The sequence below is a fragment of the Symphodus melops genome, assembly GCF_947650265.1.
Source record: "Symphodus melops genome assembly, chromosome: 2".
In the NCBI taxonomy this organism is placed as follows: domain Eukaryota; kingdom Metazoa; phylum Chordata; class Actinopteri; order Labriformes; family Labridae; genus Symphodus; species Symphodus melops.
This window is the reverse complement of record NC_136692.1, coordinates 21,102,029-21,128,709: the sequence shown is the minus strand read 5'-3', so window position 1 is coordinate 21,128,709 and position 26,681 is coordinate 21,102,029. Positions and strand designations below refer to the sequence as shown.

The 26,681-nt window shown below is 38.3% G+C and overlaps 4 protein-coding genes across 5 annotated transcripts; 1 reads left to right on the top strand and 3 right to left on the bottom strand.

Annotated features, from left to right (window-relative positions):
• Positions 1–420: 420 nt before the first annotated feature.
• Positions 421–7,067, top strand: LOC306820262 (phosphatidylinositol 5-phosphate 4-kinase type-2 beta-like). 2 transcript variants are annotated; one of them, XM_079338065.1, is made up of 6 exons: positions 421–601; positions 2,166–2,204; positions 2,708–2,821; positions 3,650–3,917; positions 4,172–4,275; positions 5,875–7,067. In XM_079338065.1, the coding sequence occupies exons 1-6, from the start codon at positions 503–505 to the stop codon at positions 5,953–5,955; spliced, it is 705 nt and encodes a 234-aa protein (XP_079194191.1). In that variant the 5' UTR covers positions 421–502; the 3' UTR covers positions 5,956–7,067. The 2 variants fall into 2 exon arrangements, with proteins under 2 accessions (XP_079194191.1, XP_079194192.1); XM_079338066.1 differs by having other exon boundaries at positions 423–601; positions 3,650–3,911.
• Positions 7,068–8,016: 949 nt separating this feature from the next.
• Positions 8,017–11,199, bottom strand: psmb3 (proteasome 20S subunit beta 3). The gene is made up of 6 exons (XM_079371993.1): positions 11,062–11,199; positions 9,853–10,037; positions 9,404–9,511; positions 9,085–9,262; positions 8,260–8,354; positions 8,017–8,180 (listed from the first exon to the last, which is right to left on the bottom strand). The coding sequence occupies exons 1-6, from the start codon at positions 11,062–11,064 to the stop codon at positions 8,132–8,134; spliced, it is 618 nt and encodes a 205-aa protein (XP_079228119.1). The 5' UTR covers positions 11,065–11,199; the 3' UTR covers positions 8,017–8,131.
• Positions 11,200–11,799: 600 nt separating this feature from the next.
• cwc25 (CWC25 spliceosome associated protein homolog) lies at positions 11,800–15,518 on the bottom strand. Its single transcript, XM_079338326.1, has 9 exons — positions 15,328–15,518; positions 14,744–14,916; positions 14,422–14,658; positions 14,270–14,339; positions 13,899–14,044; positions 13,725–13,788; positions 13,428–13,627; positions 12,355–12,522; positions 11,800–12,207 (listed from the first exon to the last, which is right to left on the bottom strand). The coding sequence occupies exons 1-9, from the start codon at positions 15,343–15,345 to the stop codon at positions 12,096–12,098; spliced, it is 1,188 nt and encodes a 395-aa protein (XP_079194452.1). The 5' UTR covers positions 15,346–15,518; the 3' UTR covers positions 11,800–12,095.
• Positions 15,519–19,107: 3,589 nt separating this feature from the next.
• On the bottom strand, positions 19,108–25,652 carry sp6 (Sp6 transcription factor). The gene is made up of 2 exons (XM_079337720.1): positions 25,415–25,652; positions 19,108–20,882 (listed from the first exon to the last, which is right to left on the bottom strand). Exon 2 carries the CDS (start codon positions 20,758–20,760, stop codon positions 19,834–19,836), a length of 927 nt encoding a protein of 308 aa, XP_079193846.1. The 5' UTR covers positions 20,761–20,882; positions 25,415–25,652; the 3' UTR covers positions 19,108–19,833.
• Between the last annotated feature and the right edge of the window lie 1,029 nt (positions 25,653–26,681).

Below are 26,681 nucleotides of genomic sequence, written 5' to 3'. Positions count from 1 at the left end.
TCCTAGTGAGGGGGGCTGCCCACAGCGAGCACTCCAGAGCAGCTTTGGGGTTCAGTGCCTTGCTCAAGGGCTCCCCGGCAGTGCTCAGGAAGTGGTCTGGCACCTCTCTAGCTGCCAAGCCAATTCAAAACGTGTCTTACGTGCAATTTTTTATTTCAGAGCCTGAAAGAAAAAAGAGCCTTGGGTTATAACTACTGAAATCACCATTTCATCTGTACATGCTCAGTTTTTAGAGCTCCAGCTCTTCAGAGATATTTAACAGCACCAGTCTGTGAAGGTTATGAAAACAACCCAACAGTTCCTTCATTTGAATCCAAAATCACAAAATGAAGCAACAGTGTAGAAATGGTTTGACTGTTGAGCAGTGTTGTTTCCAGTATTAATCAGTTTTCATCCTGTATATTTGATTCCTCACTCCTACACTTAATGTGCTCCTCTCCTGATTTTCCTCCAGTTTATAGTTGAGTGTCATGGCAACACGCTGCTCCCTCAGTTCCTCGGCATGTACAGGCTAACAGTGGATGGCGTGGAGACGTACATGGTGGTGACCCGGAATGTATTCAGCCATCGGCTCACCGTACACCGCAAATATGACCTGAAGGTAGGATGTGTTTAAGTGCCTGTTTGACTGCGTCTCTCACAACAGCTTTAACTTCACTCCAAGTGAACACAATCAAAGGTTATGGACGTTAAAACACGTGCATTATTTACATGAAAGATTTCTTTGAAGACAAGTACACTGTGGTTTCCTCCGTTTAAAGAAAAGAAATCCATCTTTATATCTTGGATTTTGCTGTCAGACAGGCTGAGGTCATGCCGTGCCGTTAGCTTCAGTGAAACAGATGCTATAATGACAAAAGGGGGAAAACTCAATGAAGGGGAAATCTTGACGTTACTCATCGAAGTCTGTTTGTTTAGATATGTATGTTTCAGATCTGGATGCCTTTCCAAAATATGCCAGCACTCTGAAATATTTGCCTAGTGTATATTCCCAAAATAAACGATCTGGCTTCAGGGTTTATTTCTGTCAGTGTGGTGCACGGAGCGTGTGCACTGAGCGTGTGCAGTGGTGTGTTGCTGGCTCGGCCTGCTCGGAACACAAGTTTCCTTCCTGATGTCGGTCTTCGTAGCCGCAGGGACATTTTTGTCCTGTATTTGTGGCAGTCGGTTGAAATTTAATGGAAGGCTGAGCGGCAACGCCGTATCGAGTTGTCTGACCGAACTGTCAACGGTTGAGTGGTATTCTGGGTAATGTAGGCTTCAGCTTCAGTCAACTAAAATTATATGTTGGAGGAAAGAGTCATATCTGTGGTGGTGCTGCTGCAGCACTGACTCTGGATATCCAGTAACCTGGAAGCTTGAAAGGATTTTAGGTGGTGTATAAAATCAGATCTGATTGTTTGTCTCTGAAGAGACATTTGTCTTGGACTCTGTCCTGCAGTTGCAAGAGAATGAGAAGGAACATAAACAGAGATTATACAAAACAAAAAACCTTACTGCAGCAGTGACTTATTGACATATTGCACTACGTGAACTGTTATTCAGAATATTAATGAACATCAGTCTGGTCTGAGGGACTCTCTGGGCAGATTAATACCAGGGTTGGGTTTTTTTTACACGTCTGCTCTGTATCAGACCTCTCTAAGTGAAGTAAAACATCTGCCATTGTTCTTCATCTAACGCTAAAAAAAGTCATTAAATCAAGAAGTGGTAAGGCTCTGTCGAAACTCCTTCATATCTTTGAAACAGCACTTACTAAACATCGAGTGAATAAAGACCTCATTGAAATCAGCTGTAATCTGTATCTGTTGAGTTTCAGATGTCCTCTCAGAAGGGAGAAATAGACGTATCATGTCACTTCAAATGTGAAGTTCAAAGTCCAGGTTTTAAATTCACTGGAGAGATTAAAAATACGGTTCATTAAAGACAATGTTGAGGTTTGTGCCGAATACTTCCAAACCAGTAGATTTGGCAAATGATGCTCTGACTGCTTCTTTTACTCTCTCTTAAAATAATCATTGATGATCCTCTTCTCCTGCACAGTGTTTTACCCGTCTAATATCAACGATTGAAAGAGAAGCTGTCTGAGTAACAGTGGGTAATGTGCTTTTGATATTTCTCAAGCTGCTTTCAATTGATTCTATTTTGAATCTTTTTTTTTCCAGGGTTCTACGGTCTCCAGAGAAGCCAGCGACAAGGAGAAGGTGAGTTTTATTTCAGTGTACGATGTCTGCTGACACGATGGGACTGAAATAAATGCCCTCAGATCACCTTAGAGACAAACTAAATTAAGTTGTCTTAAGTAATGTGTGTGTGTGTGTGTGTGTGTGTGTGTGTGTGTGTGTGTGTGTGTGTGTGTGTGTGTGTGTGTGTGTGTGTGTGTGTGTGTGTGTGTGTGTGTGTGTGTGTGTGTGTGTGTGTGTGTGTGTGTGTGTGTGTGTGTGTGTGTGTGTGTGTGTGTGTGTGTGTGTGTGTGTGTGTGTGTGTGTGTGTGTGTGTGTGTGTGTGTGTGTGTGTGTGTGTGTGTGTGTGTGTGTGTCTTTAGAATAGAAGCGTCCTTGTGATTAGAAAATAACTCTTTGATTTTGAACTTTGTCTTGCATGACTGTTTGAATAGTTAATATTTATGTCCCACATGTGCACAGTTGATGATGACCACCACTATTTATACTGCAGTCTGATACCCATTTAATATCCCTCTCTTCAGGCTAAAGAACTCCCCACTTTTAAAGACAACGACTTCCTGAATGAAGGCCAGAAGCTGCAGATTGGAGATGACAATAAGAAGTACTTTTTGGAGAAGCTAAAACGGGACGTAGAGGTTAGAGACACATCCAGATCATCACACCTGCTCCAGTATAAATAAGCCTCAAAGTACGATGCTGACACTGTCTCTTTAAGCAACCAAAAATCTGGTCTTCTACATTTACATGCAACAGATCAGTTTTATTTCAGACAGTGTTACACTAAGGCTACGTCCACACTAGGAAAGATAACGTTTATTGATTGAAAGCCCAGTTGGAAAAAATCCCTTGTGATACAGTAGCTAAAAGGTCAGAACAGAAAAACAAATTTCTTTCCAAGCCGGGGTTTTAGTTCACCACCTTTCGCTAACTCAGTCTGTTGTTTGCAGACGGGCAGTTTATGTGCAGAGGATGTGTAAAAGCCTTTTTTACTCCTTTTTTTTTTTTTTTTTTTTCTTTCCTGGAACCAATTTAGATTAAAAAAAAAGTTTTGGCCCAATGAGACAAAAGAAGTTCAAATGTTCCTCAGGGGCAAATTTGGGTCTTTGTTTTTGTTTTGGTCTTTGTTTTACTCAATCTTCAGATAATTACGTTTAATTAGGTGCACAGAGTTCATAGCGGTGGCGTGCAGAGTCGATGCACCGTGCAGCAGTTAAAGTATAGAAACATCCCAAGGTAAATTCTCTGGATAACATCCTGCTTCATTTTCATATCAGCTCACTCAGACTTGCAGCAGGAAAAATATTAGGGGGCTGAAGGCCAAGTAAATAGAAAAGGCTGTTTGTGGTCACACATACAGCTCCTCAGGGAACTATCCAGAGTTTTTCAGGAGTTTTCTGCAAGTGTGAAAGCACTACTCCAGACAACAAAGCCCTTATCTCTAATGTTTTCTGTGCATGTTTCAGTTCCTGGCCACCCTTAAGATCATGGACTACAGTCTTCTGGTAGGCATCCATGATGTAGACCGGGCAGAGCAGGAGGAGATGGACGTGGAGGGCACAGGAGAGGAGGAAGAGTACGAGAACGATGGGATGGGAGGAGGTGTGCTCACCGGCTCCTTCGGCACACCTCCTGACAGCCCGGGGAACCCTCTCAACTGTGGAGGATTCTTCGGCCCCGGGGAGTTCGACCCTTCTGTGGACGTTTACGCAATCAAGAGCCACGACAGTGAGGGTGGTCTTTGACTTTGTGACTTACATTTTACATTTACCTTTTGCATGCACAGTTAAGCCGAAATACTTACACCAGGCAGGTTAAGGAAACTTTAAACTAAGGAGTGGAGCAGACAAGGAGTGGTCAAATGTTGTCATACAATAATAGAAATGTCTTTGTCATAGAGCCACGCCAAAGAAATGAGGTTCTGGCAGTAGCAGCAGGTTGATTTTCAGTTGGTAGTTAATGCTTGTGTTGTGTTGTTCTTGTCCCAGGTGCTGTGAAGAAGGAGGTATACTTCATGGCTATCATTGACATCCTCACGCACTATGACGCTAAGAAAAAAGCTGCACACGCTGCCAAAACTGTGAAACACGGGGTGAGTGTCCAGACTGCAGCTCTGAGGCCTTGTGGGTAAAATGGGGCGTTCAAAATAAAACGTTGTGCAACAAACATGAATTAAAGCACAAAATGAGAATTTTGCATTTGCTCGACTCTAGTGATACCTTACGCCATCGTCATGATGAAGGGGTCACTTTATCATACAAAACCTGTTCACAAATGTTTTAATATTTCTGCATGAAGTATGTGTTAAATTCTTCCTAAGTTTAAGTTCTGTTGACGTTGAAGATTTAACTCGACTCGTGCTAGCTTACAACAGTGCCACCTAGTGGTGTGGGATTTAAACAACAACGTTGTAAAATAGAAAGAAATGCCTTTATTGTCCTTATACATTTGTACTACGAAATGATTTGGCTTCACCTCAGAGTGTACACAGCTAAAAAGAAAACAACAAAAGAGGAATATAAACAATGTGATGTCTATTTGATTAAGGTTAAAGGATCACAACGATCAACATAACTAAATAGTTACTCAAATTAAAAGATTAAAAGATCATCTTAATATTTGAAGGATTAAGAGATTATAAGTGATTTGACTGAATTATTAACCCCAAGGATTAATATGAGATGTTTTTTTTCCCATTGTCCTTTTTCCCCATTCATTGACTTTTGTTTATTCTTTTTATAATTGGTTTCCCAATTCGGCGAATCACTTGCTTCAATGTCTTTTTTTCTGAGAGTAGAGCTAGAATATAATATGAAAACAAGGACAGCATTTAGGATGCATTAACACAGTTACATTAAAACGGTTAGTCAGAAGGTAAGTGTCAAACACAATGATTAAGAGGACTTTGATCTCATTCCTGATATTTCATTTCACTTCAGTTCCTTGACAGACGTGATCTCCGACAACTTCAGCTCATTTTTTTTTTTTCTCATCAGAAGAAAGGGACATGAATTCATAACGAGTTTTACCTGATTCTGTTGAGACTTAGAATTACATACAAATAATATATGAATTTATATTTTTATGTTGATAGTTTAGTTTAAATTTTTCTTTTTTCAATTTTTTTAGTTAGTTTTCCAAAAGATAGATGCACTTAATGGTCAGAGTGTAACACTGAGTCTTAAACTTCAGGTATATCAGTCTTTCCATTTATGAAGCTCAAGTTCTTATGAATCAGTTTCACCTGCTTTGCTTCAAATGATGGTGACAGCAGGTTCAGTGGAGAGGCGAAAGCAAGACAAGGCCCAAAAAGAAATAGTTTAGCTCATGGCCACCACATGCATTGTTCTCTAGTTTTCTTTTCTGCCAAGCTGCTTCTCAGTGCTGGCAGCTTGAGGTTGTACCTGCAGCCCTCAGTGAGTTGATGAATTTGGTTTCCTTTGTATTTTTGTTCTCAACAAATTATACAATATGCATCAGTGAAAATGTTCAAAACGTAAAAAATTAATTGATCAAGATCAGATGTGTGATTTAAGTGTTCCCTTTATTAGCTGTGTGGTCAATAATTATTAAGCTTTAAATCCTGAATATCTACTTTTCTTAGGAGTGGAGGAATATTTTTTTTTGCACACAACACTTGCATTTGTGTCACTCCATTTTTTTAATAGTTTTCTGTGATGTTGTTTTTCAGGCGGGAGCCGAGATCTCGACAGTGAACCCAGAGCAGTACTCTAAACGATTCTACGAGTTCATGTCCAACATCCTGTCATAGACTCATCTCCCTTCCCCAAGTCCAGCCTTTCACTTCCTGTCATGGATCTGTCAAACGCCACGCACTTATTTCTCTTACTCTACTCCTCCACCCGCCCACCGCCACCCCTGCTCCCTGCTTCTCTACAGTATGTCCTTTAAATGTTCTTTTTTTAAATATCAGTATCTTCCCAATGCCAGCATGAGTCTGGCAGGAAGGATGCATTGAGCCTGTTACATTTCCCACACAAATCTCCCTGGCTCCCTCATCCACCGCAAGGAAAACTTGTGAAAACCCCTCACTGAGTTTGGAACATCCTGATAAATCTCCCTGTTATTTAAAAAAAAAAAAAAAGAAAAAAAAGTCTGCCTCCTGATCCGCCTCAGTCACCTTGTTACTCCTCACGCCAGCACGGGAACTGTCTCACTAATGCCTTGAACGAGTGTCCGCTTCGGCAGTTACCAGTTCGTTAGTAGAGTCTCTTCGGTTTCTGTTCATGTCGATGTTCTTATGATTTCTATTAGACACAAACACACACACGGATGTAAACAACTCACACAGATGCTGAATGGTCAGATTGCATGACAAACTCTTTGACAGTCTCCATCAGACTTCTCTCTCTCTGTAACAACAGAAAAAATACAAAGTATTGCTGACAAATTGGAACAACAGGGGATAAAACATTCATATATAATGGTGTATTATGTAAATGAATGCAATATCAAAATGCATGGCTGATGTGTACATGAGACTCCACCAGTACGTTGAAACATCAAACCACTGAACTTAGCGTCTGACTGTTTTGACTAAAATGACAAAAGAAAACAAAAAAAAAAAAAAAAAAAACAGGAAAAAAAACTTGGTGTTTGAATGTTACGTTGCCATATTGTTTTTGAATATTTTGGGAATTTATCTGTGAGCTTGGTGGAGGTTGGTCTAAGAAAAAAAATTGACAAAAAGGGGAATTCTGCAGCAAATACTTGTTTTATTACCATAAGGATCATTTTTATATCTTGTTTACATTAATGTAGCAATTTTGTGTTTGTATACAGTATTGTTTTGTTACCAACAGACATTAGAAAAAAAGGTTACTTGAAAATGATTCATTGCATATTAAAGGGAGTTTTATCTTGTCTTGGTTGTTGGACTCTTGATTGTTTTCTTAAGTGACTTCATTTTTATGGCATGTGACAGCAAAGCTGTCTCCATGACAACTGGCCTAAATAAAAGTCACAAGATAGAAGTGTTGATGCAGGAAAAAGAGTAAATGGACCCTAAGGGCTCTTTGTCTTTACAAAATGACCAAAAAAAAAAAAACCTGACTGTGCCATTATCTCAAAAATCTAAATGTGTGGATCAGGTTTCATATAAATAAGAGATTTAGTATTACATTAACTCAGTTTGCCGATCGTTTGAACAAAAACATTGCAGTGGTATTATTGTCCAGGTTGACTCTCTTGCAAGTAAATTCACACTCTGAAATCAGAAGTTCCCTAAAGTTGCTTTTAAACAGAATTAAAAAATGAATCCATCCTAAACCCTCGCTGGGATAATCCTGACGTGTTTATTTCTTTTTTAAGAGACTTGACAGCTTCCCACAGAAGCCCACATTACAGAACGCATCATGTACAAATCATTGCTTGGGATTATTTAAAAATGTGTTCAGTAGTTTGTGCGCTCAACTCCTTAAATTACATTTTATTGAATTAATAAAGTACCATTCTACTTTTTTTATATTTGAACTTTAAGTTAGAAGCTACTTAAGAATATTGGTCATCCTTTTTTAACGATTTGAGAACATCTTTTGAATCAAAGCGTGTCAAAATCGAAGAAGTGCGTCTCTCTGCAGTGTGACATACTGGACTTCAGTTTTGTAATCTAGATAATCCTCTGGACATTTTAAACAGATTTGAAGGCTCAAGTGTTTCACATTTAGACAGCCCTTCATGTGTCACCTTCCTTTTATTTTTAGTCAGTTGCCAAAAACAGCATCTTGGTTTGTTGCACAACTTGACATGTAGGGTTTATGAAATGTGCAACAAAGAGATCTGTACAGCACAGCAGTGACAGCAACGCGTTCAGTCAAGGTGATAACCCGGGTTCATTTATTGAATAAGAAAAAGAAGACGGTACAAGCATTGTTTATTATTTTATACAAAACATTTGTAATGGTGAAGTGCAGAGAGACGCAGACGCTCTAGTCCATCCTGGCCTTCAGGGTTCGTGTGGTGATCTTGTCTTTCTCACTGCCAGAGAAAAGAGAAGACTGTCAGTTACATCAAACCTCTGACCTGTGCACACAGCTGTTGTTACCACGTAACTTACATGACGTGTACCACCACTCCCATGCCAGACACGGCATCTCTATCAACTGCATTCAGCATCGCCTGGGAGATGGTCTCAAACAGGTCCTCTGGTTCCTGCACAGTCACACATTCAACAAATGAACAGTCATCAGTTTTTAAGTAAAGACTATCAGGAGCAAGAACAACAAGAAGCTTGGCAGAAACTGCAACAGGGAGGGGTGTGTGCAACTCAAAGCCTGAGCAGAGATCACAGATTGCAAAGGTTTTTTTTTCTTCTGAATATGAATGCTGCTTCAAACTGTCACAACTCCATACTTTCCCACACTACTCTATATTATCAGATCATTTGACATCAGGTAACAACTGGCAGGATGTTTAAACTAAAGCTATTAGCAATAACAGAGTTAAACATGTACAACACATTTAAATGAAATGGCGCTGTTGCAGCCTCGTTTACTCACTCCCCATGGAAGATAAAAACATCCCATTAGGGCATGGCGTCTTTTGAAATAATCTTCAAAAGACTTTAGAATTATTCTTCTAAAAGTTCTGAACGTTCTTTTCTTGTATAAAGAAGAGTGTCAATCGTCTGTAGACTTCCCATACATACTTAGATCTGGAAGGAATCAAATCCAGATTTAAACTTTACACACTGTCAAAGACCCCTGTAGTTCTGACCATGTTTCCATACAACATGTGCTCTACAGACACATAGAGGCAAGTTACACCAAGGATTTGTGAAGATAGGGACTATTCATTTGCAGATCTTTTTTCCCCTATTATATTCAGTGTGAAAACGTGTGAACATGTATAACACTGACGAGAAGCTTCACACACTACTTACCATGTCTGGCTCCCACAAAGATTCACACATGCCGTACATCTGCTCTGAGCAGGTTCCGCTCACGACAAAGTCTTCTGTGACCATGGGGCAGCCAATCAAATCCAAGGAGCAGATGAAGGGCTCTAAGGTTTTGGGATCTAGTCCTGCGATCACGGGCTCAATGTAGTACGGCCCAAACCTAATGAGAGGATCACATCATCATTCACAATTATACAAGTATCTAAACCCACAGAAATTATTTTGTCATCTTGACACTTTTAAGTCGCATGTGGGTGTCACTCACATTAAAATGGGTTCCAGTTAAGTTTAGTGTACTCACCTCCTTTCATACAGCAGGTTGGACACCATGCTCATGAAGGTCTTGGGCTTAATCTGACGACCCTCTTTCAGCTCATACAGGTTTAGTCTGAACTTAAGTCTCTGGGATCTACATGCAAGGCAAAGATATGCAGTTACCGAAAGAGAAAAACACATCAGAGTGAAAAGTTATTTATTTCCCATCTTCCACTAACATTAGAGATGTCGACAACAGTTTCCTCAAACAGTCAGCAACAGTAATAACTAGTCTAGTCAAAGTCCACACTGGTTGTCATCAGAGACGTATTTCATTAAAGTGGTTTTGAATTCCACAGTTTCTAAATTAGTTGGTACACATAAGTCAAATCTGCACGTTGCTAGTTTGTAGAGTCTCAACTAAAGCGTGCACAATGCCCAAAGAGTGAAGGACAACATGAGAGAGATCAGATCATGAGGGTTATTCACACTCACACTGTCTGAACATCAGTGGCCAATCCAGCTAGGCCAATGTACAGCCGGTCTCCCATGGGGAAGATCTTCTGGAAATCTGTGGTGACCATCTGAGCTTGAATACCAAACCTCCGGTCAGCGGCTATCGCCACGCAGTTCTTCCCACGCATGGCCATGACAGCCCCTCCGTTATAGGACATAATAGACTGGATGAGGAGAGAGAAGAGAGGTAGGTCAGATCAAATTAAATGATTCATTGTGTAACATCTGGCGGCTTGTATTCAGCTCAGAAGAATGACTTTATTGTCAAGACAAATACAGAAAGTAAAACCAACATTTCTTGATGAATGTACTTGGGCTTGAAATAGATTTAATAACTGTTCTTGACTTGAATTACTGTGCTCTGGTCAAAACAATCAATTGATTGATAAAATATAAAAAAGGTCAGAATGATAAAATCAAAAACGATCACAAGTAGAAACTTTTACATTAAGTTTGCAGATAAAGAGAAATGACACTAAAATAATCCAAAGGCAAAAAGTATCTAAACCCACATCAACATCACATCAACTAATCTTGTTTTTAGCTCGTGACTTCTTGTGTTTTGTTTTCATTTCTTTTTTGGATGTCTCAGTATTTTACAGTATTTAATTATTTTTTGTCTCATACTGACTTCATGCATATAAAAAGAACTTAATTCACTTAAGTGTTAAACAGTTTAATCAGCTGAGCTTAAGTCTGATATTTTTAATAATAGTTCGATTTAAGTCTGTTTATTAGTTAACCTTTTTTTATCATGATGTTGATGCTATTCAAGCTGACAATTGACACAATCTGATCATTAATGTTTGTTTACCTCAGGTACAACAATAAAATCATTAAGTATCAGTGAACTCGCGAAGCTGAAACAAAACACACCTGTAATGTGAGCTAAAGCTAATCAGTTAGCATCCCGGATATTACCCGGCTACATGTGTGATCAGTCGCTCCCTATCTTTATCTAGGGTTTTATTTGGAATATATTGTTATATAAAAACGTGATAACCTTAAAAAAACTTAAGTTTAACACAATTAATTTAAATAATTTAACGTTTGTTAGCTGAATGCTACATGTATGTTGACTGCCAACGTTAGCTTAGCCGAGCTGTGAAAATGTGAGCTTTATGAACTAAATTAATTACATTTTAAATACAAACCATTCTGATATGATCTAATCCACGCTGTTCTTACCATTGTGATAGTTTTGTGTTATATTCCCAAACACCAGAAACTAAAATCTCCTCTTCGTTGTTGCTGTGCTCGTTTCCCAGAGTGACTACACGATTTAGAAACACAAGGATCAGACTAACGTGATTGAGCTACGTCATTACGCATTCGTGAATGCAATTGGCTGAGGGAACTGCGCTCAGTTTTAAAAACTGCTACCATTGGCTAATGTGGATTGAAGCGAGCATTGGATGCATAGTTAGTGTGAGGTGAGTTAAAGTGAAATTATAACCGGGGACATTTTCTGAAAATGGTTATTAACGATATTACTATAACAAACATCAAAACGAGACTGACACGAACAGGTACGAGAGTGTACGGGAGATCAACTGGTGCTAAAAATTAAAGGATATAAATCCTGTACTGCTATCTTATTGAATGTCCCTCGGGATCAATAAAGTATCTATCTATCTATCTTATACTATTATATTAAATTTCACCATTTTTTTCGAAAGAGTAAAACGTTTCCACCACGAGTAAGGAGTTGTCAAACACCTTTAAAAAATGTTTTATAACTACTGAACAATTAACATATTTATAATTAAAACAATTAACTCCATTGATCAAAATGAAGATGTAGTTCCTTATCCAGCCCTTTATGTTACCTTTATAACGGTTCATTTGTGCCAGGTTTGTTTTCATCATCAGAATAAATATATTGACCCCCACTGACAACATGATTGTTTTAAAAGAACAAATACGTTATGGAAGATGTTTTTATTCCATTGGATTCTCACAGAACTTTACAAAGTAACAAATATACAGTATTTTATAAAAAAACAAGACCTATAATACTGGGGAAAAAATTCAACTACACTTTGTACATTGTTGGCCCTTGTGAATATTGGGGGCCAAAAAGCCAAAAATAAAAGCCACTGGGTAGTGATCAAGCCATACAGACCCCCATCACCATCCAAACTAAATACATAAAAGCACAGTTTGTCTGAGCCTTTAAAGTCAGTTCATTTAATTCTATCTGTACAATAAATGGTTTGTGTTCATCTCTTCATAAAGTTGTCTAGGGAGGCCGGCGTCCTCTGAATGGAGTGAATGTTCCTCTTTACCCTGTCCTCTAAAGAAGAACTGGCAGCACTCTCCAGCTTCATGTCACTGAAAATGAAAGGGGGGGGGGGTTAGTGGAGCTGTTTATGTAGGTTTAAATAAAGAGACATTATTCCGAGATTAAGGAGGAAAATTTGACAAAATGTCTACATGAATCCAAATCTTTTCTTTCCAAGCTCCGTGAGGATAACTTACTGAATGAAGCCAGCATGGCGGTCACGCTTGACATTTTGTTCCCGCTGTTTTTCCTGCTCATCTTGTGTCTTGTATTTCTTCACATTATTCTCTCTGTCCTCCTCCCTCTGCTTGGCCTGGTCCATCATTTCCCGCCTCTTGCGCTCCAGTTCCACTGCAGAAAGTTTTCTACAGAAGACAGAAAAAAAGTGACAATGCTGTTAATGACTTAGTACAATTGGAAAAGATTCATAATAGCTTTCACACAAAAATCTCGTACAACTAATAGTTGAACTACGAGCAAGTGTGGTTGACAGAGGAGATATATTTGTATTTTGAAATGATTGAAAGAATGGATCAGTGCAAAAACAACAAGTCGTTCTATGTTTCACAGGAGAATTTGCAACACAATGGAGACAGGAGGGACATTATAGTGTTACTCAGCAGAACAAACTGTTAAAAAGAGGATTTTTTAATAACATGAGGGTTGGAAACTGAGCACTGAAGAGGAGACTCCAACATTGTGACGAGTTACAAAAAGGTTTATAACAGCTGTTACCGACACAGAATGCACGCTTCTACTTCTAGCCGTCCAACAATAAATACACAGTCTACACCAAAAATATTCATTTGAACATCATCCAGATTACGTAGAGGCAGAGTGTGAACACTCTCTTTCGGCCTTGTTGGGTTCTCAAGTCTCTTAGTATGCATGATGTCCTCTGTTCGTTTTTTGATGGCTGGTAGTGAGTGGGCCTAATTAAGTAACGGAGGTGTGAAAAGTGTGTGACATAAGAGTCGAAACGAAGCCAGTGTGTGACCTGACATCCAAGCAACAACTAGACAGACAGCCAGTACCTCCTGATTTCTGGTTCCTTTTCATTTGACCAACTTGTAAACAACAACACTTGAGAAAGAGACTGAGCGCTTGTGTTGGCCTCTTGTGTGAGGCCTGGCTGTCGGAGCTCGCCACTGACCAGAGGTAAGCCCCCACACTACACCGCCAGCCAGCCACTGTTTGTGTAGTCTATGTATCTTTGTGTATCTTATGAGCCTCCCCTTGACTATCCTTGTAACAGCCCTGTAACGCTTACTTGGACACTTGATGTCTCTGTCTTTGGTAACGCTGTCTCTGTGGGCTGACACTCTTGGGTTCAACTTTTCTGTCTCTTCTCTGTGAAGACGAAGAGTAGGAGTGACCGTTGTTCTTGTGAGGCGATCGGGAGCGGCTCCTCTCACGGCGCCCGGAGTTATTGGAGGGAGTCGAGGACTGGTGGTGTCTGCCAGCAGGGAGCTGAGACAAAAGACTGAGCTGTTAAGACTTGGACGAGCAAGAGATGTACAATGTACATATCCTGTATATGAATATATTAGCTCGACTGCTTCCTTACCTGAAGGCCGTAGCCTGGGACATGATGAGAACGCGATTTGGTAGATTCATCTCTTGAATGTGTCCTAATAACATTTAATTAATACAGTTTAGTGTGCACAACAGCAGTTACAATGTAAAACATGTGACATTTGTTTGTAGGGCTAATAATGTAACAACCTGTCAACATATGTACCTGTGTTTTCCCTCTTCCTCTGAGCTTGAACTCGAACTCCTTCTCTTGTTCTTCTTCTCTTTTTTCCTTTCTTTGTCTCCTTTCTTCTCCTTTTTGTCCTTCTTCCTCTTCTTTTTCTTTTCTTTCTTGCTGAGATTCTGGCGGAGCTGTGAGAAGACAAAATAATTCATGATAAGACGTCCGTCAGTACAAACGTTTTTTAGTGCATATGTCCTAAACATAACATTGGATGGAGAAACAGATTATTAAGTGTCAAAATTTGAGTATGTAAAGTTCAGACAAGCTGGGTTGGTTATTTAAAGCAAAATAATTCAATCCAAAATTATATAATCTAATAAAGCCATTACAAAAAAAATAAATAAGAATTTTACCATTTCTTTGATTTTCTTCATCTTCACAGGGTTACTCAGGACTTCTCTTTTCTTTTCTTCTTCACGTTTCCTTAGAAAACAACAATGAAATTAAACCACTGGCAACTTTGAAATTATTTTTCAAACACTTTGGAGAACAGTGTCTCGCTCACCTGATTTCAAAAAGGGGGTCTTCCCTGATTTTGGCAGCCAGGTCCAGGTTGGAAGCAGGGGTGGCAGGGTTAAAGATGGACCCTGGAAGGAGGCCAGTCTCGGCTGATGGACCACTCTCAGGCTCCTCATATTGATCAGTGATCTGCTTGTCGATGGGACGTCCCAGCAGATACTCATCTCGGGACACCTGGCCAGCAGGGCCTTGGTACATCCAGTCCAGACGATCATCTTTCTTTCTGAAATCATAAAAAGCCACAACATGAATCAGACACTTTGTATCGTACCATAAAACAAATACTTAGATCAAATCAGAGTATTTACTTGATGGCACCCGATTCTTCTGCATATCTGGTCATTTCTTCTCGGGTTCTTTCGTTTTTTAGTTCCTTTTGGAGCTCTTCAATCTTCTTGCGTTCAGCTTCATGTTTCTGTTCAGCTTTCCAAACTCGTTCAATGTTTTTCATAGTCTGGGGATGCCAGCTCTTTTTCAGATTCTGAAATCAGACAAGATTGAAGACATGGATTTACTGTAGCTTTAATTTAACAGACTTTCTAAACAAACACACTGATCTATTAGAAACCGATTACATCTTTGGAGTTTAAACTATTTGCTTGTGAAACAAATCGTTTTAATGTTGTTTTCTTGACTCTTTAATGAAAGCATCAGACTTTAAGGTGAAGTTAGCTTTGGCTAACAGTCTTTAATAAAATAACGTCTCAGTAAATTAATGGATGCTCGATTAAATCGTGATTTCCAACAATGCCCAGTGGATAATGACCCATGTTTCACCAGCTGTATGTATATTTGATATTAGAGGGACAATTTGAACACACGTAAATAATCTGAACAGAATTGTGTAATCATGAAATAATTTAGGTTTTTTTTGGATAAACTTTATACTTACAAGATCACCTCCCCCCATCTTGATAATATCGTCGTTTCAGTCCACCAGAATTAGGAAAGAAAAATGTCCTTAAATAAAGATAAAAGGCGAAACACCAGTTCGCCGTGAGAGAGAAAATGGAGCAGCTAAGTGTTCAGAATACTTCCTGTTTTCTTCTACTCTGTTTCCGGTTCAGTCTTCTGGTGCCTTCAGGTGCATTTCTTTAAATCGTTACAAAATCGTCGACTGTAAAATTATACATATCAGGGAATATATAATAATATAATAATATATATATATAATATATATAATAATATGATGAGTTTCACTCATCATGAGGTCATTACAATTTAGGTCACATTTAGTACAAATGAACGTACACACGCGCGCGCATACACGTTGCACCTTGATTTACTACATTTTTACATTCCTCTGCTTTTCTATTTTACATCTTTATATTGTACAGTGTATTTACTAATGCTTGAGTGTTTTTATTACATGCCCTTGCAGAAGAGTCATTTTGTTTGACTGCCCATGGTTGAGGATTTTTAAAATAATATCTTGAATCTTGTTAAATTGATACAGATTCTTTCTGCATGGGCAGAACAGGTTGATCCTAAAACAGCATCTTGACAAAGTTTAATTGTTCCATGTTTACTTACCTTTTGACTTTTGACCCCTTAAAACTAATATTTATATTGATTTGTTTAATGGTGCAATGACAACTTCCTGGAGCTCAATGTGGTTAAAACCAAATAAATGACAATTGATTTCATGAAGAATGTTGTAACCCTGAAGCCTTATCCGTAATGAGAGTGTTAAAACAATTGAGTCATATCAAAACCTTGGGACCGTGAAATATTATTTTGACAGTCAACATTTTGTCATGTTTTTTAAACATTTCTTTAGCAGGTTGTCTGGGAAAGACACTACAGCACCAACCATATACAGCATATCTTGAAAGTCTACTCAAAGACCACTGGAGTCCAGCTGAGTGACTTGAGCTTCCTTTGGAAGGAGTGTGTGGTCAACAAAGCAAAATGAACCTTTAATCGACCAGTACATACATCTGTTTCCTTTAATGACCTCGAGACAGCGCTTTCTTCCCCTTCAAGGAGAACCACCAGATATGCCCACTCCTTCAATCCTTCCTATCAGGATGATAAATGCTGAACAACTTTAGCTTTAATTGATGATGATCAGTTCCTTAAGCAGCCTGCTGTAGGGTTTATTCATAGAGGTCTCTATTTATTGAAAACATTATCTGATGTTGAATGTATTTATCACTTGAATTTCCCTCGGGATCAATAAAGTATCTATCTATCTATCTATCTATCTATCTATCTATCTATCTATCTATCTATCTATCTATCTATCTATCTATCTATCTTATCTATCTATCTATCTATCTATCTATCTATCTATCTATCTATCTATCTATCTATCTATCTATCTATCTATCTATCTATCTATCTATCTATTATTCATAACTGTTTGAAGATCTGGTTGCTCTTTGTCGACCTGTTTATCTGATGATATGTTGTAACTGACATGTGAATGTATCCCGAATGCTTGTCCTAGAGGATTAATAATGTGGTTTTAACCTGTATGTATAAACCAGACATAATTTAAAGTTTTTCTGTTTTTCATTTGAAGGCTTTTTATAGGCACACTGTAAGGGCAAACTTTCCTTTAGAGCTTGAAACAAGTAATTTAGCAACTGAATAAAGAAAGCTATGCCTTTTCTTTGCTTCAAATGACATAATGATGTATAATTGTGTGTTGTTTTTTTTTAAAAGTCCATTGACCATAGTGTAGTATCTGAGATTTGGAACAATCAAATTGTGCTCTAAAACATCCAATTAATGTCTGCTTCTTCCGCTTGGATAGGCAACTGGAGCTGCGACCTACAATTTCAATAATAATAATTCTGTCTGCTGTTGCAAATGGGTAAAATCAAGAAACACAGAAGAAGAAATATAGGTTCAACATGGACACAGAATATATTTTTTATTTAATAAAGAACAACATTATGGATTAAATACAAATTATTAATCTATGATATTTAACTTAATACAAGTTTTAGACCTTTTTTATTACAGTCAACAAAAGCATTTACTACAGCAACCAAATTTAAAACAAAATGACCATGTTGTGCTACTGACCAACATTTAAGAAGACTATCTATGATATAACAACACAAATGAAAAAATAGTCAATACACAATACTTGACTGTCTATACATAAATACAGCGATAGTGAACTTCCAATAATGCAAGCTCCCAACTAAATATTAATGTAAGCCTAATGTGTGTGATGGTTTACATCCTAATAGTGTTTTAACTGTAAAGCCTCTCACTGCCTGCTACAAACACATAATGAACATTCTACTGAACACATAATATTGATCATAAACTAACTTTCCAAAACTAGCAATCTAAACATTTGTGTTTCTCAACGGCAGTTTACTCAACTGCTAACTTTGTCTGCACGCTAATAAAGAGCCAAATGGTTGTCACATTTAAAAATGTGTTTAATGTTTATTCTTTTTAAGTGAACCTTTAAAACAGAAGACAATCTAACACATGATGATGTGTTGAGTAATAGCCCATCTGCTGCAAACTGTAACAACTTGTGTAGAAGAACTGTTTAATAATGCTAATGCATACGTTTAAGGTCCACTGTTTGACATTTTGTGCATACTCATGAGGGGTGAGGTGAGCTGCAGAGTTATTATTACTTGTTGAATTAAGCCTGAAAAAAGAGAATTAGGACCTGACAGGGGGAGTACACTAGAGGGGGAAGATGTTTCTAAAGTTTAATTTTGAGACTAAAGTTGAAATAATTCAAATAAAGCTAAAATATCGACAATAAAGTTAGACCACTTCAGAATTAGTTTCAAAGATATCAATAAAAGTGGGAATAATATGTCATTACTTATTTATTACTTTGCACTAATGATAAGGTAAAATACATTTACATTTTAAGAACATTTTAAATGTAATGAATTATGTCTTACTTTCAGAATAAGTGCAGGGACATGAATATTAAATATTAGTTGGAGTTTTAAATCAGAGGAGAAAAGATCTGTATACCTATCTGAAGTTTCAAATGTGTTCATATCAAACATTGGAAATGATTATATACGATAAGACATCCTCATTTGATTTTTTTTTTCTTGTGCCTGACAGCGGTACTTAAGCAGAATTCTGGAATTTAAAAAAAACAAAAAAAACAAAAACTTTATTCTTAAAATACCAAAAAGGAAACTTCATCCTCATCTCTTTATGCCTGGCCATAAAAATCTTAAGCTGGTAAGTAATTTCATGCATATGTGAAAAAGACAAACGTTTTTGCAGCTTTAAATGTTTGCACTGCAAAATACCACTGGGTAAAAATAACTACCTCTCTGGACATTTCATTCAGCACCAGGAGCCTGTAATGTTGACAAAGCAGATTGTGGAGTTGTGTACATTTTAAAACTTTTCATTGTATCGATAGCTACACAAACCAGGATTCAGTTGACCAGGCAGCATTTGCTCTTCTTGTTTGCCACTTTTTAAGTTCCTGTTGTTACCTCCTTGTGTAAGTGGAGAACACCAATTGTCGGTACTTTATCTGTAAGCTTACCCTTTTCACATCATTGTTTCACTTAATGCAAGTATGCATTGTTTGCAACACAAACCAGTGTTCACATTCTACAGATGTATGAACTTTTCTTTGACGTGATTTGCAATTAAAATTAAAACACTTGGTAAATACTAGCATTAGTAGTGCATCTATTTTCCAGTTTTATTTTATAGTATATTATGTTCTATTATATTATAACGTGAGCATTACATTATCTTAGTCTGTATGTTTCCTTAAGCACAGCCTTAGCTCTTAACGAAGTACATACCAACTTAGATACACACCCAGTTTTATGGCATGAACCGACAACAATCCCAAACGCTAGTGACCTTTATAATGACACAAAGTACTTTAATTTTTCAGTGTCTCATCATCATCAACAGCACACGCCCCAAATATGGGGACACTCATCGTCAAGCTCCATTCAAAAGCATGCTGCCTTTGAAATTATAGAAGAAGAATATTTTTCCAACTCTACCAGTGACATATTTAATTAATTCCACTGTAAACAAATTAAAAGCCACCATCAAGTGACCTTAGCCTTGTCGCTCTGTCTACTGGTAGCTCTAGCAGCTGCAGCTTCAGCATTGTTGCCTACGTTTAGTCACCTTTCATTTTCGGTAAACAGAGGACATTTTTATCCACAGAATCAGTAAAATGTTTTTTTTTTTTTCTTCTGCGGGCCATTACATATAGTTCACAACTGAGTTAACCCAGTTAATAGACTTCACAGGAAATCCAGCAAACATGTTCTGTTCAATCCAACTTTTATCAGTAAAAGTTTCTCCAAACCTGTTTGCTACTCTCTATTCTATTTTAAAACTATGGCACCTCTACTGTATGGAAGAGAGGTCAATAAATGTTGAACCTTTAATTGCAAGAAATATTCTGCTGAAATTAGTCGGACTGCCCCGTCACACTTGAGACTGAGGGGTCTGCCTCACATTTAAGCTTCAGTGGAGGCTCTGTGCCTTCAGACAAAGACACATTTGAAGAAGACTGAGAAGGTGTAGCAGCTTCAAAGCCCTTCTCTAACCTCCCGTCTCCATTCACTCTCTCCTCTCCATGTCCTGGAGGGGACTCGTGTGTGCGCATGTGTTTAGCCAGGTGGTCATTCCGCATAAACACTCTTGGGCATAATGCGCAGCTGAACTTTTTAGCTCCAGTGTGTGTCTGCAGGTGGCGCTGCAACTCGTCAGACCGTGTAAATCTTTTGCCGCAGAAAAGCCAGTTACACACAAATGGCCGGTCTCCACTGTGCCATCGTAGGTGAGCCTTCAGATGGGAGGTCTTGGCGTAGGCTTTGCCACAGCCAGGTATGTGGCAATTGTGCATGTGTTTCCTTCGGCTGTCTTCTGTGCTCTGGCCCATCTGTTCAGCATGGACACAGTTGGGACATCGACACACAGCCTGGCCCGCACTCCTAGAAGAGGAGCGGCGCTGGGGCTTGGGGCGTGCAGTGACTGGGTTTTCCTGTGGTTCCTCGAGGGAGAATGGTTCTTGCTGCAGCATTTCAGGGGCCAGGGGCTCCATCTTAAAGCCATCATGAGGGTAGAGGTGAGATGAGTGTGAGGGTGGTGCATGTTGTGCAGAGGGCAGAGTGCATAGCTGAGGGTCAGAGCCGTACGGCCCTAAAGATGGCTGCAGCCCCATGGAGCTCCCTGGATTCACTGAAGGTAAGCCCACTCCTTGGCTTGTCTGCAAGTCAATCCAGCTCCCTGGTTGGACGTCTCTATGCAGGTCCCACCAGGAGGGGATGTTCATGTCTTCTGAGCTGCCACTAGGTGGTGCTGTCCGTAACCAAGGCTCATAAGGATGGGCCATGAGAACAGCTGCTGCAGGTGCAAAATAGTTGAGGAGGTTAGCTGCTCAAAGTGTTGTTCACAATCTTTAGGGTAAACCCACGAATATTACAACATGGTGGGATGGCAATTCAGTGAAGACACCTACGGAAGAAAAGAAAAGGCAAACTGTTAGCTCTTTAACTCAGCTGTTATCAGGCTATGACTTCACTAAACCACTTGTGATGACTTTAAAGTTCTGAGGTCATTTTTTTCAAGGCTTTGAAATTACTCAGCTTCTGCTGATCTAAGGTTTCAGAACTTTTGAAGTACAGGCACTCAAGCCTAAATCCTCCTGTCTACAACATTTAAGTAACCAACCAGAGCACACCTCCTTCATCACCATGGATACTGCGGTTCTCACGCTGCGTGGCCGTGGAGACAGAAAAGAGGGGGAGAAAGACGTGTCCAGGCAGAAGCCTGCCACATGCATCCGCTGCCAGGTACTTCCCATGGAGGACAGTCAAAAGAGAAGCTCAAAGAAAACAACATGGTCGGCTGTGTGCAGAGGTAGAAGTAGTGGAGGGGGGGGAGGGATGAGAGTGAAGGGGAGTGTTGACAGGAGAACAGTTTGGTAAAGTAAGAAGTTCCAGGGAGGTATGGCTGCGGGCCAAAGTCTATTTGTACGTCTCTGAGGTTTGTGGAGATGAAACCTGGCAGACAGCAGAACCTGTTTTTTATAAATCACACATGATTTACAACAACAGGCCTCCGGGCGAGTTACAAAAGGAGTCCCGTAAAACTTCCTGCCTCTTACACATCAGCTTCAGAAAGTATCAACAGTAAAAGACGACTTTCAGAAGCATGAGACAAGGAGTCCAAGCATGACATGAGAACAATTACTTTTATATTTATAATTATGGGCACACGCTCTGAAACAGCTTTGTATCCTCAACACACTGCAGGTATGTTGTGCACACCTTCAGTCTGTCAGCAGGGGGAGGGATTCTATTTCCAGAGGTGACACAAAGCTTGTTAAAATCGAACTAGTCTGTTGAAATTTATGACAAGAAGCTACCAGCCCGTGAGACTTGTGCCTGGCTCAAAACATGTCCTAGCCCCAAACAATCTTGTTGACTTCCACCACACCCCCATCCTGGAACATCTACAATTATCTTTACAGCAGGAAACAGTAAAGTCTGAAGCTTCTCAGTCTTGAGATCACTTGTTGTGATACCATATCTGACGCATCAAACTGCTAGAGGTCGTCCTGAAATAAAAGGTCAAACTTCCAGAGGAAGAGATACATGTCTGAGATGTAGAAGGAGGAATAGTGCACGTTGTTTGACACACACACTCTGACTGACAGAGCCAGATCCCCTTCAGTGGATCTCAATTTGTTAAGTCAATAAGACAAAACAAACAGGATAACACTTGCCTCAAAGGTTCAGGTAAACTCACCGATGATGCTTTCTAGTCACAAAGAAATCGTAAAACAATTAGTTTGGAATTCCCTAATGAAAGGTCTGGAGTTAAAGGTCAAGCTGATCTATTTCATGTCGGCCTGGAGCCAGAGCTGCTCTGTAATTTTTTGGGAATGCATCTCAAATGTATGGCGAACTGGTCTCCCCATGTCTTACTGACACGACCGTAAACAAACAGAGACAGCAGCAACCTCCCCATCTGCTAGCTAAAGTGCTGGAAGCACTGCAAGCTCCCAAGGGAAACAGCTGGCATGGAGGGGGCCCCGGGGAGGGGATGGCAGGATGGTACAGAGCAATGACAGAGCTTTGGTCATAAAACTTGCCCGACCAAGACCCAGCATAGCCCACGGTTTACAAGTCTGACATTGAGAAGAGGTACAGAAAAGGGGTGAGGGGGATTTTCAAGTAGAAAACAATAAGAATGCATTCCACCTTTATTATTTTCATGAATTGTATTCATCATCCAATTTTTTTGTAGTAAGAACTTAACGACAAGGTTTTTACACACAAAAATGACATACTCTACCCACCACATTTTTCCTATAATACCTTCCAGACAGGAGGATATTTAAAAAAGTCACACTAAGGGTCAAATGATATTTGTAAGTTGTTTGTTTTATCATGCCAGAAGAAAAGTTGGGTGAAAAGGAACACCTCAGGGTCGGGTCATTTGTGAGCAGCCTGTAGCACCATTCACTTTAAAGATTTTGAGTTAAAAGTGCAAAAAAAAATCTCAGTTTTTGGTGCTTATGTTTTGATGTTCTACATCAAACATGTTTTTTTTAAAATGCTGTAATGATACACCAAACATGCAAAAAGTTCAAGAGGGTGCCATGTAGAAACAAGAAAACGCTTTTCTTTTTATTAAAGTGATTTGTAATTCTACTTCCGATAACTATAAAATAGGATAACTGACATTTACATGTCCTTCGTGTCCTTCGAGTGATGGATTAAGTTAATGACATACAGAGTTTTAGATGGAAGGCTAATTTCATCGTACTTGCTGCTCTTTGCTTCCGCTGTGTGATTAATTGCAGAGATAGTTTGGATATGGATGACAGTTTAACATCCTCATGATTTAGGGGCATTTGTGTGACATAGATTTATATAAGCAATGACACAAAAAAGTATTTTTTTAAACAATCTGCACAGCAAATGTACAATTAACAATAAACAGCTCTTTACGGAAAACATTCTCCTTTGAGAAAAAGTTGAGAAAAGATTTTTCATTTTGACAGCTGCCTTTATCAAGCACTCTACGGTGACGACAAACAAAGTTCAGACTCCTTCTTTTTAACCAAAATCACACAAGCCTCAAAAACTGATTCTTTTGATTCACACACATTGTCCAAAGAAATTGGCAACTGATATATTGATAGTAAAAGTTTAGAAAATATTACTAAAAATGAAGGGACTGTTTATTTTACATTGGAAGTCATGATTACCAGACACTTTTGTGAAGTACAATGATTTTTTAAAATGTTATAGGTTTTTATGTAATACCAAAGGTCTCCTGAAGACCTGCACCGAGAATCATCCTCTTCCTTACAAGCTTTTGGTTTGGCTCAAAATACGTCATGAATTGGTTACACTTAAATTGCACTTTTACATTTTTGTGTTTTTATGTCACTTGTTGTATTACCCTCTTCTTATTTTGCATGGTGTGATTTTAATTAACTGTGTTCTTTGCCTATTTTCCTTCAGTTTGAAGCACATTGAGTTTATGCCTGTCATATGTGTTAAGCGAAGTTGAACTTTTTTATCAATTTGTCCGTGTGTACAGTACATACATATATTCTGAAAATCTTTAAACAGAAAGTTCATTAAACAGAGTTGAACATAATTATCAAATCAACACTCAGTAAATAAATGAAGTTGACTTGACTTAGGCGACAACATTTTGGTCTTATAAAAAAATGATTTTTTTGGATCAAAATGTTGCCCTTCATACATTTTCTCATTGGGAACTGCTGAAAAATGTACAGATCATCTTTCCCTTTTTTCTGTAATTTCAAAAAAATTGTTGTTTCTTTTCTTTGAGTTGCTTTCACTTACAGTTTTCATGTTTATAAAAACACTGATATAAAATATAGATCACACAGATCAGGCAAATCAGAGACTTTTTTTATACAGATTTTTAGTATAGATATAAAATACCGTGAAGATTGGGTGCCACAAAAATACAAGCAGAACATTAATGTAAGTGACGTACTTCCTTCTCATTAATGCTCCTATTTATCAAACATTGTAGACCCACACTTTTAATTGAAAATACACGTCTGAGTGAGCAGTAAAAATATAAAACATACGAACATGAAAAGATGCAGTGTTTGAAAAGGTAGCTTCCTTATGAAAGGTATAGTATTAGTAATAAAATGTTAATCATATAATGTTGTAATATTCCACTATAACACTGTCAAAGCTTTTTTATACTTTTAGTACAGTTTGTTTACGCTTTTACTTGAGCTTTGTATTATGTCTATATCTTACATAGACATTAATTTGAAAGCACTGATCATTCACCACCATACATGTTATTTATACAAATATACATGTTATTTAAGTTTCACAAATTACAATATTTAATCCCTGAATTGTGTTTCAAGCTCACTTCACTTGTTTATTCTCGAGTTTAAATCCAGTTATGAGAATTGTTCCTTCATAAACATTAAGAGCTTTAAGCTTAACTAGATAATAACTAGTTTAACAAGAAACAGGATTCTTATAGTGACAGAAACCAGAATCTGTAATAACGTTATTATTAGACCTAAAACATGGCTTTATAGTCTATGATGTTCTAATTATACATGTTTCATTAAGGCAGCTATATAGACGTTCTTATAGCTGAGTTCAGTACATTTCTTCAATAGCCCACTTTTTCCAATTTAACATGGGAATTTAACACAGCATTTTTAATAGCCTAGTATTAGGATAAATATTCTTGTTGTACATGTTGTTAATATTTTTCTGCTTAATGACACTTTGAAATATTGCTATTGTCAGCATGAATTTGAAATACTTAGATTTTCTCATGTGGTATAATAGTTCCTTACAGCTGACTTAAATCAAAGATACTGTTTAATACTTTACATTCGTGCAGGCATTTCAGGCTGTTGCTACTGGAGATCAGAAAACATAAAAACAGTAAAGATAAAGAGAAACGGTAACGCATACATTAGGTCACAGTGTTGTAAATGACATTTCATGTGTTACCTGTTTGTCCTTTGAGCGGCAACTTCTTTTATTTTCTGTTTGAAACTTTTTCTAAGCTCAGCTCTGTTGTGTTTTCCTTCCGTCGAAAAATGTGAACAGAACAAGAATATCCTCATCATATTTCATCTCTCGGAGACGGTCCAGGTGAGGCGATGTCGGTGTTTCGGCGCACAGGTAAGCAGCGTTGTGAGAAGTGACAAACTTTACGATAGGCTGTGAGTCTTGAGCCACCGCAGGCTCCGCCCCCTCCATGCCGGTGTGCAGATTGCAACCCCCCCCCCCCCACGGCTCGCGCCATCCTCGACTGCAGGTGAGAGACAGCGATCAGTGGGACAGACAGAGTTGCCTAAAGCCAGATTGTGTTATAAAGGGTCTCTGTCTTAAAAGGTTTTAATCTCAGCCTGTTTTCTATATATTTACAAATAGAACAGATGAGAAGGTAAACCCTTCACATTTAAGGACACGTGGTTGCAAATTCAACTATCAGACAACAAATTAAGCAGTTTAAGAACTTCCACTTTGACAAACTGCATCATTAAACTTTTTCTTAATAGTAAATCTATAATACAGAGTGATTTTCATAATCAATGCTTTATATATTTGATATTTCAAAGAACTTTCAGGTCTTCATGTTTATGTAGCTACTTTTATGTAAAAATAAATTTGCTGGATTTCACTTTTAAAAGAATTGGTATATAATGTGGTTCTGCTGGAAATGACTTGTTGAGGTACTACTGCTCTGAATGGGAACTCTGCCCTCTCACTGGCAATTTTTTAAAAATAATTTTATATTTATGCATCCACCATAGAAAAATCCTACAAGTTACAATCGAAATAGGACAATTCCTGTCAATAAAAGCACATCAAGCAATTACACAGTTTAAAGTAAATCAACTTTTATTATTAAAGAAATGTACAGATAAAATATTCTGTGCCTGTAAATTATCATTCAGATTTTGCAAGCAAAACAACGTTGTAAAGGCTGTTAGAGTACTTTCATTGAAACAGCTTTTAACACCCTTGCCCTAGATATTTTCAAATAAGATCAAATGATTGTTCAATTGCACATGTTTTTTTTTTGTGTTCCTCTAAGAAGGTAATATTTTACCTATTACTTAAATATTAATTCTTGTACCTTGTCCACTTCGTTGCTACAGCACTCCTCTCTTGTGATTAATTTCACTGACAAAAATGTCACAAACTTTGGAGATTTGGCACATCATTATTTGGCCTTGTGTCACACTTTGTATAGAGTTATAGTGATAAA

Excerpts from the sequence above, each read along its gene's own strand:
- LOC306820262 (XM_079338065.1), top strand. The coding sequence starts at position 503 with ATGTACAGGCTAACAGTGGATGGCGTGGAGACGTACATGGTGGTGACC. Across the intron at positions 2,822-3,649 it reads AGCTAAAACGGGACGTAGAG|TTCCTGGCCACCCTTAAGAT; the intron begins GTTAGAGACACA and ends TGCATGTTTCAG. Across the intron at positions 3,918-4,171 it reads CAAGAGCCACGACAGTGAGG|GTGCTGTGAAGAAGGAGGTA; the intron begins GTGGTCTTTGAC and ends TTCTTGTCCCAG.
- sp6 (XM_079337720.1), bottom strand. The coding sequence starts at position 20,760 with ATGGCCCATCCTTATGAGCCTTGGTTACGGACAGCACCACCTAGTGGC.
- cwc25 (XM_079338326.1), bottom strand. Across the intron at positions 13,789-13,898 it reads GAGGAAGAGGGAAAACACAG|GACACATTCAAGAGATGAAT; the intron begins GTACATATGTTG and ends AAATGTTATTAG. Across the intron at positions 12,208-12,354 it reads CGCCATGCTGGCTTCATTCA|TGACATGAAGCTGGAGAGTG; the intron begins GTAAGTTATCCT and ends TTTCATTTTCAG.
- psmb3 (XM_079371993.1), bottom strand. Across the intron at positions 9,512-9,852 it reads GCCACTGATGTTCAGACAGT|ATCCCAGAGACTTAAGTTCA; the intron begins GTGAGTGTGAAT and ends CCTTGCATGTAG. Across the intron at positions 8,181-8,259 it reads GGAGTGGTGGTACACGTCAT|TGAGAAAGACAAGATCACCA; the intron begins GTAAGTTACGTG and ends TTTCTCTGGCAG.